This window comes from Solanum tuberosum, unplaced genomic scaffold (assembly GCF_000226075.1).
Source record: "Solanum tuberosum cultivar DM 1-3 516 R44 unplaced genomic scaffold, SolTub_3.0 scf00374, whole genome shotgun sequence".
NCBI lineage: Eukaryota > Viridiplantae > Streptophyta > Magnoliopsida > Solanales > Solanaceae > Solanum > Solanum tuberosum.
In genome coordinates this window covers 526,999-537,043 of record NW_006239301.1, presented here as the reverse complement: position 1 = coordinate 537,043, position 10,045 = coordinate 526,999, and the positions used below count along the sequence as shown (strand labels likewise).

Here is a 10,045-nt window from a genome sequence, read left to right as displayed (position 1 = left end):
GGAGGGAAAATTCAGAAGTTGGGTTGGAGCATTCTGTCTGGCACGGCACCCTAGGGGCCAAACTTCAGAAGTCCTTTTGGGGCGGTCTGAGAGGCGCGGTGCCCCAGCCCCCTCCCCAGATTTTTGATGAATTTTCTTGCTTGTTTTTCAATTCTAAACCCTCTAGATTCGATTGGTTCTTTTCCCAAACACTTAGATTCTACTATATCACCAATATATGAAGGAATCAACTTCATGAATCAAATTCAAGAAAACGTCTCCACAACTTCAAGAACAAGAACCCACAAGAACATAAACAAATTTCATCAAGAACTCATAATCTTTTCTTTCAAGAACACAATTACACTGAATTGAATCATGATTGGCGTGTGGGTGAACTAACCCAGCGCTATGTGATCTTACATACCTCGTAGGATTAAATCCTTGGCGCAATCGTCAACCAAAAATCGCTAGAACTTGACGAATCTTGAACTTTTCTTATCCTTTCTCCTTTTTTCTCTTTTCTCCAAGCGCTAGCGTGTTTTGGTAAATGCGTAAACTGATATAATTATGATTAGACCTCAATTAAACTCCTAAAAATGACATTAATTAATTGGGTATGGAAAAGACCAAAATACCCTTCCAAAATTCGATTTTGACTTTCCTTATCTAAACTGCCCAACTTCAAATGGACATATCTCATTCATACAAACTCAGAATTGAGCAAACTCGGCTGCGTTGGAAAGATAATTCAAATATATTTCCTACTGTATCTTGTAGCACACCTAAATGATCCTTAGCTAGGATTTATGGTCGTTTGAAGTTGACCAAAAACCCAAACTTAACATAACTTAACCAATGTTTCCAAATTTTCATTCTTTCCAAAAATGACTCTTTCTAATTCTAGGTCTTTCTAGTTTTTTCAAATAGCGAGGTGTTATAACAGGTGTACAGGAAACAAAGTCAGGTAGCTAATCATTTGCCCAAACTTGCAATACAACGGCGATGTTATCCAATTTCTGATTCATTTGCTCTTCCTTCACAAGCCAAAAAATAGGTAAACCTAAATAAAATTGTGATGACTACTCTTAAATAAAATCTATTGTGGTTCTTTCATGATATTAAAATGGATGTGAGTCTCCTATACTTTTTTTCGTTCATGAGTAGTAGTTCGATGCCCTTTGTATTTTGTACTTTGAATGAACTGACTAAATTCTACACCTGATGCCATGTTTTGATTTTTGAGTATAGTGCTCGATAATAAAATGTTACTTTTTTCTTTTAAAAATGAATGGAAAAATTTGTGAACACATTGTGAATTTCCATATTGAGCTATTTATCAACAAATTCTGAATCTGACCAACTTAATATTGAATTGATCGTTGAAACTTAAATGACCATGCACCTTAGCTGTTTCTTATTGAAGGTGGATTCTTTTATTATATGTAAGCTAAGAAATATGATTAGTTACTAAATGATGGGCATGTTTTTAAAATAAGGTTAATCAAAAGTATTTATTGCTACTTGGGATCTCAAATATATTTCTTAGGTAGATCAAACGCAATATAATTGAAATAACATTAGAATTTAAAATGTTGGACCCATGCTTAGCACGGGCAAGAACCATCTAGTATATATATATATATATTATATAATTATATAATTGATCCTATATATACAATGTAATTTTCGACGAAGGAGATTCAGATGAATCCCTAGGCTCCATGTAGCCCTGTCCCTGCTTCGAGTCCAAGTTTGGTTACCTATAAAAGCATGGTCATTCTTCATTGTTAAATCATAGCAAAATAAATTAGAAGAGTAGAGAATTAATCTAATAATTCTCTTAGTTGTATTTGGGATCTCTCTCCTTTCTTTGTTAATATACACATGGTTGTTTTTTGGTGGACCATGGATCATTCTGATTCGAACCATGTTAAATATTGTTGTTCTTCATTGTTCTATATTTTCACGGTTTTGCTAATAATTGATATAAAAGACAGTTTTGTCTAATATGCTTTGTGGTTGCAACACAATTTGAATTTCCACATCAAAATACAATTACTTTGGTTTTCTGTATTCCCAAATACTTTGTAGTAGAAGAGGAAAAACAAGTTACGATGAGTTCCTTGAAGTTTAAAATAAATAGATTTAGTGGGCACACCAACTTCAATAATTAACAAAGGAAATGTTTAATCCATACTATCGACGGAAAGTACCATGATGACACATCGGGTTCTGAAAAGGAGAAGATTGAAGGAGATGCATTGAATGTAATCTATTTGTCCCTTGCACCTACCGTGCTTTGTGAAGTGAGTATAAGTATCGAGGAGAAGGTCAAAGAGTTATGGAAAAGGTTAAAAGGGCTTTACCAAGATTGGTCGGTGACAACAAGGATGTTGTTACAACAACGTCTTCACATACTTAAGATGGATTCAGGTACTTTGTTGCAGGACCATCTAGATGTGTTCAATAAACTTGTGATGGACTTACAAACTGCTAGAATTAAAAAGAATGAGGAACCACTTGCATGTGCTTTGTTATTTTATCAACTTCAAAATATCGTGATGTTGAGAATTCAATGATATATAGCAATGAGCCTATCACTATTGATCAAGTGCGGCAATCACTTAACTCTTTGTGATGTGCTGAGGCATTTTGAAGGAGACAAAGGTGACGAAGCTAGTGGGCTCTTTTTGAAAGGTCGCATTGCCCAACAGGAAAGGAGAAAATCAAAGTACAGATCAAAGTCTCGTGTGACCAAGAAGAATGCAGAGTGTTGAGGTTGTCACAAGAAGGGGCACTTTGAACGACATTGCCCTATGTTAAAGTTGAAACAAAAGGCGAGTGCATCCATTGTTGAGCAGCTACATGATTCTTGATAAGTTGGCAAATTACCAACATATTAATTACCTTTTTCTTGAGTTTTAAGTGTCTTTGAGTATAATTTAATAACCTAAACTAACTTAAATTGGTGAATTTCAGGATTTGGAGCGAAAGAAGTAAAGCAATCAAGTATTTGATCAAGAATGATGAAAAAAGATGGAAGTTGAAGCAAAAGAGTGAGAAAAGTAAAGATTGAGAAGTCACAAAAATCGTGCCCAAGCTTAGTTTTTGTGGAGCCGTTTCTGAGGGTATAGGAGAGCTTGAATTTGGCTAAGTCTGATAAAAGGAACAAGTCTATTTCACTCCATGAAAATTTCGGCTCCACGAAATGAAAATGGGGAGACGAAAATTGGAATGTCTCCATAATTTTGCTCTACGAAATTGGCAGTGGAAGGGCATCTTTGTCTAGATTTTGGGAGTTATATAAATAGGAATTAGGTCATTTTTCTTGGTCAACTTTTGATATGGGAAGTCTAGGAGGAGCATCTTTAGTTAACTTTGCAAGAATTAAGAGGTTTTCACTATAGAGTATGCATTTTCTTATATGTTTAATCTTTAACTATGTTTATTGTTACATTTCATCTTGTATTTTTTTGAGAAAATGGCCAAAAGCCTCCTCAACCTATAGTCAGATTCCCAACTACACACCTATACTTCGCGATGATCCTATTACCCCCTTGAACTATTTTAAAATGGAATTATTGTCACCCTATATGCTGAGGTGGCAAAGAAAGTGTATTCACTTTCTCAAAGAGAGTGAGAGACACTTTATTTTTTGTTAAAACTTTAAATTTGCAAGTAATTTCCCCTTTTCATATTATGTTTCTAATTTTTATTTTAAAAAAAATTATGTTATCTTTTACTTCTATTTCTCTTTTCTTTTTAATTTTTTTTGTCTTCTTTCTTTTTCTCTTCAAAACTTCTTCGAAAAATGCCATAAACTTATTTCATTATTCAGCTATCACTAATCGTATCTTTCTCCTCTCTTTCTTTCCAGAAGAAATCAACTCTCATTCTTTTAATCATAAACTTCAATTTTTCATTCTCACATACTAAGTTTACCATTGCCATACCACTATTTTCACCTTCTTTTTTATTCCAGATCTATCATAGTACGTGTTGTTATTGAATTTTGAGTAATAGCAAATTAAGAAATATTTAAAAGTGAGACAGATAAATTAATTTCTAAAATGCTAAAAAATACTTTTCGTAGACAATGACCATGACAACGAGATTAAAAATAGCAAAAATATTTTTTTATACTTAAAATCACAAATTTACTTTAAATTTGCCATCATATCCAACTCCAATATGCGACCCACTTTTCGAAAACTACTTGACCACACGAACTTATCAATGTTGTCATCTAATTCTTCAGTTGGCAGAATCAAATTCGATTCAACGATATTATCATTATTACTTGAATGAAAATTCACTAAAATTATGAAAAGAAAATAAAATAAAACCTTGCGAACATCATTAAAGGTGCTGGCGAGGAGGTGCCGGCGACAATGGAAACACCTTGGGATTGTTGAGGAATTTAGAAATCCAAAAATTAGGAAAGCTTACAGAGGAATAGATAGAGTTGATCATATGGACTGGGTCAAACATTTTTTAATGCTTTTTGAGATTTGTAATATTTAATTTTGATAATTAATAAAATAGTGTAACGGGCAACAAAAATTTATTTGAAAAAAAAATTATAAAGAAAAGAAAGAAAGAAGAAGGTAATGTGCTTCTGGGTTTCATATCAATGGACAAAAAGTTGGTGTCAAAGAAAAATCAAAAGAGGATTAAAAACAAAAGAAAAAAGAGAAAGGAAAATATAAAATAAAGACAAAAAATAATAACTTTTTTACTAAAAAAATTATGTGGCAGGTGAGTGTACTCACTACTTAACATGAATTTGGGTATGACTTTTTAAGGGGTATATATTTCACTTTTAAAATGTTCAGGGGGGTAATTGGACACTCATGAAGTTAGAGAGTGTAGTTGGGATTTCAGGTATAGATTGGAGGGGTTTTAGACCATTGTCTCTATTTTTTTTCTAGCATGAGTAGCTAAACCTCTTAGCTGGGGTTGTAGACTCTTATGGCTTTTATGTGATTGAATACTAGTTTATCTTGCTTATTATTACTTGAGTTGTGATTATCTACTTGTTTACATTCTTATTTGTGAATTTGGTGATTGCAAACACTAGATTTAGCCATATATATTCATTTCTTGCTCGGATGGGTGAAAATTGGATTGGGTTTTTAACAAGTAGCAAGGAATCAAGTATATTAAGGAAATAATTATGATTTACTAATGAAGTCGAACTAGGAATAGAGGAATTTCTACTTGGGTCTATCGTTTGGGTCTTTATATTTTCATTTGAGTTTGGAAGAACTTTTGGGATTAGCTTGCTAGAGTTGAAAAGTTCTTGTAAGTAATTATCAATTGGATCATTTTCATTAATCCTATGCATTTGAGCAAGTTACTTGTGTTCATGAACTAGTTATGCCAAATTGAGGCTACAACCACGGTCCCTCTTTTAATTGAAAAACAAAATATTGTTTTTGCACTCTTGGTAATCCTAGCTTAGAAAACAATCTAGTTTTATATTTATTTACTCAAATCACTTTTTTATTTGAAGATAAGCTTAGGAAAGTTATAAATTCTCACACTCTTGACATTTTGACACGCGCGTACTCCTTGAGGAATCGACCCTAACATTTGTTGGGTTTATTATTTCTACGACCGTACTACATTTCATTTGAGGTGTAGGATTGGACGTGATCAATTTTTTATGCCGCTGCTGGGGAGTACAATGTTTTGTGTTATCGTGTTAGTGTGTGTTTATTTGTCTTCCTAACTTTTCTTCGTGTTACTTTGATTGTTTGTTTGTGGTGCAAGGTTGAATATGGAAGGTCAAAGAATTCATGATTTGCCTTTGGTTCCTATTAACAATGAGGACCCTGTGGATGGAGCGAAACTAATTCAACAAGGTGGTAGTGGAAGAGGTCGTCCACGGAATCCTCCTAACCCAAGAAATCCACAAGCCCTACTTCATCAACAAGTTCCTCCTGTGGCTTTACAAAATGAAGGATATGCTAGTGCCATTGTGCCACCACGGATAAGGGGGAAACCTTTTCAATCACCAATGTGATGATCAACATGCTCAAGGAGAGAGGGTATTTCATGACAGAAAACACTCAAAATGCCAATAAACATCTCAAGTATTTTATTGATGCTTGTCATATGAACAAGCAACCAAATGTCACGGATGAGGCCATACGATTGAGGTTATTTCCATTTTTCTTGAGAGATGATGCTCTAGATTGGTTGGAAGCTTTGCCTTGCCAATCTATTTATGCATGGGATTAGTTGGTGGCAAAGTTTTCAAATAAGTATTTTTCACCAGGCCGGATGGTACAATTGATAAATGAGATATTAAAGTTTTGGCAATATCCTCATGAAGCTCTACATGAGATATGGGAAAGATATCAGAGAATGGTGAAGGAGTGCCCAAATAATGATATGACAGAGAAGATGATTCTTCAAATATCTTACATTGGGCTCAATACTTCCTATCAATTCTATTTGAACCAATTGGCCGGTGGAAGTATCACGAATAGTACATACTAAGAGGAAAATGATATTTTAGATGAAATGGCGGAGAGTTCATCTACGTGACCTTCTCGAGATGGTGTTCCCCATGAAAATCCTTCCATAATGCAATTGATCAAGGAAATGCAATCTCAAGGTCAACAAATTGCGGAAGTAACAACCACTCTTAAGTTGCTAGCAAAGAACTAACTTCCAAGGCAAGTCAATGCCATGGAAAATGTTCAAGGTTCGAGTTGTAATTCTATGGGTATGGAAAATCAATATCAAGGTCAAGAAGGCATTTATTTTTCCCAAGGTCCTAATCAAGATGGTGACTTCCAAAATCAATGTTACCAAGTACAAAGAGAGGAAGCTCAATAAATGGGTAACTATCAAGGAGGTTAACGATCCAACAACCTGGAGCAAGGAAATCAATGGCAAAGAGGAAATTTTAATTGGACCAATTAAGGTAACCAAGGTTGGAATGGTGGCAATCAAGGCAACAAAGGCAGGTAATGGTGGCAATCAAGGCAACCAAAGGTGGAATGGTGGTAATCAAGGCAATCGAAGCAGGACTTATTCCCAACAATATCAACAAAAATCTTACCAACCATCTCCATACAACAATCAAGGCCAATCATTGGGAAACTTTGAACTAAGGGGATTGATGGAAAGAATGATTAAGAATCAAGAGCAATCTGATAAAGAAATAAGGGAAACAAATTGAGTGGTGAGCTCTCATACCACCACAATAAAATAAATTGAGACCCAATTGGATCAAATTTCCGCTCAACTGAATGTGGGACTCCATAGATTTCTACCAAGCGATACAATTTCAAATCCAAAAGAAGATGAAGGTTTATAACATGTTTTTGTTGTCACCGAAATGAGTGGTAATAAAAGAACCAGTGTGATTGAAGATGATGACTGTGAGGAGGTTCCTCATACAGTTGATGCACAACCCAAGGTAGTTGAATCTGACCCGGGTGACAAGCTTCCTATTGTTGATGAGTTGATAGAAAAATTCGATGAAGTTGAAAAGGTGCACTAAGATCCTATTAATTTTTTTCATGCTAATGAAACTCCTTTGAAGGAGAAGGAACCGGTCAAGGAAACTCTTCGATAACATAAGCCAATACCAAGGCCACCTCCTTCTTTTTCTCAAAGGTTTGCTAAGCAGCAACAATTTGGCCAATTGAAAAAGTTCTATGATATGTTGAATCAAATTACCATCACGGTGCCTTTTGTGGAAGCTCTTGAGAAGATGTCGGGTTATGCTAATTTCATGAAGGACTTGGTAACTAAAAATAAGAACATGAATTTTGAAATTGTCAAGATCACTCTCCAATGTAGTGCAATTATCTTACAAACTGGAGAAGTTAAGAAAATGGAGAATCCAAGGGAATTCACTACTCCTTGCACTATTAGGTTGGCAAGTTTTACAAAAGCTTTGTGTGATTTAAGGGAAAGTATCAATTTATTGCCCTATGTCGTGTTCAAAAGTTTAGGTTTGGGGGATCCTAGACCAACAACCATGAAGTTGTTAATGGTGGATCGCACACTGAAGAAACCATTGAGAATCATTGAAGATATTATTGTCAAGGTGGATCGTTTTTACTTTCCAGCCGACTTTGTTATTTTGGATTGTGAGGTAGATATTGAAATCCCAATCATTCTTGGGAGACCTTTCTTGGCAACCAAGAGAGCTATATGTGATGTTGAAACGCGGGAGCTCAAGTTTAGATTAAATGATGAAAAAGTAATCTTCCATATCCAAAATTCAATGAAACACCCACATGATTATGGCGTATTATCCATAATAATTGATGTGATTGATGAATTGGTGGTTGATGACACAGAAGATATTTGCTTGGGTGGATCCCTCCAAGCGGTTCTCCGCAATTCTAAAAATTAATCTAGTGAGGGTTATGTTGAAACCCAGATGGATTTGGAGGGGCTTGACTCATATTCATACAAGCCCGTAAAGTTGTCTCTTGATTTGGAGAACTGAGCCACACAGCCTACTAAATCATCGATTATTGAGCCATTGAAGCTTGGGTTGAATCTTTTGCCTTCACATTAATGGTATGAATTTCTCGGCACTAATGAGTCCTTACCCATTATTATCTTATCTTCATTTTCAAGTGTGCAGATATCTCAAACACTCAATGTTCTTAGAAATCATAAGTTGGCATTGGGATAGTCTATTACGGATATGCGAGGAATTAGCCCATCTTCTTACATGCACAAAATCAAATTGGATGATGGTTTTGAGCCAAGTGTAGAACACCAAAGGAGACTTAAACCTCCTATGCAAGAAGTGGTAAAAAAATAGATAATCAAATGGTTAGAATCCATGGTAGTTTATCCAATCTTGGATTAGGTGAGCCCAATACAATATGTACCCAAGAAAGAAGGAATGATTGTGGTTCTAAATGACAAAGATGAGTTGATTCCAACAGGGTCTGTCACCGGATGATGGGTTAGTATGGATTATAGGAAGTTATGTCGACAAGGAAGGACCACTTTCCAATTTCTTTTATGGATTAAATGTTGGATCGTTTGCTGGGCCGATCTTTCTATTGCTTTCTCGATGGTTATTTGGGATACAATCAAATTCAAATATCCCCGAAGGATCAAGAAAATACTACTTTCATATGTCCATATGACACTTTTGCTTTCAAACGGGATGCCATTGGGTCTTTGCAATGCACCCATAACTTTCCAAGGGTGTATGTTGGCCATTTTTACCGATATGATTGAAGATATTCTAGAGGTATTCATGGATGATTTCTTCGTTGTAGGATATTATTTTGATGAATATTTGGCCAATTTGGATTGCGTCTTGAAGAGGTGTGAAGCAACAAACCTTGTGTTGAATTGGGAAAAATGTCATTTCATGGTATAGAAAGGTATTGTACTTGGGAACAAAGTGTCTCAAAGGGGAATCAAAGTTGATCCGGCAACGATTGATGTTATTTCTAGATTGTCTCCTCCAATTACCATGAGAGGTAAAGAAGTTTCTGGGGTCGTGCGGGATTCTTCCACAGATGTATCAAAGATTTTGCAAATGTGGTGAACCCGTTATGCAAGCTATTGGAGAAGGAGGAAAATTATATTTTGATGATGCTTGCATGGTTTCTTTTGAGGAGTTCAAGAAGCTTTTGACATCCTCCCCCATCATTAAAGCTCCCAATTGGAAGTTGCCATTTGAGCTTATGTGTGATGCAAGTGATGTGGCTATGGGTGCGGTGTTAGGCCAAAAAGTGGGCAAGCTTTTTCACCCAATTCATTATGCAAGCAAGACTATGAATGCTGCCGTACAAATGAACTATACCATCAGAGAGAAAGAACTGCTTGCCATTGTGTATACTTTTGAAAAGTTTTGTTCTTATCTTATTGGTTCAAAAGTGGTGGTACATTCGGATCATATGCAGCAATTCGCTATTTATTGTCAAATAAAGAGTCCAAATCGAGGTTGCGAAGATGGATCCTTATCCTTCAAGAGTTTGACATGAAAATCAAAGATAGAAAAGGTACCAAAAATCAAGTGGCGGACCACTTGTTTTGTCTTGAAGAGGGGGGGGGGGGGGGA

The 10,045-nt window shown here is 35.5% G+C and overlaps 1 protein-coding gene across 1 annotated transcript; it reads left to right on the top strand.

The window, feature by feature from the left end:
- Positions 1–7,336: 7,336 nt before the first annotated feature.
- On the top strand, positions 7,337–8,365 carry LOC107057794 (uncharacterized). The gene is made up of 2 exons (XM_015302762.1): positions 7,337–7,492; positions 7,631–8,365. The coding sequence occupies exons 1-2, from the start codon at positions 7,337–7,339 to the stop codon at positions 8,363–8,365; spliced, it is 891 nt and encodes a 296-aa protein (XP_015158248.1).
- The last annotated feature ends 1,680 nt before the right edge of the window (positions 8,366–10,045 follow it).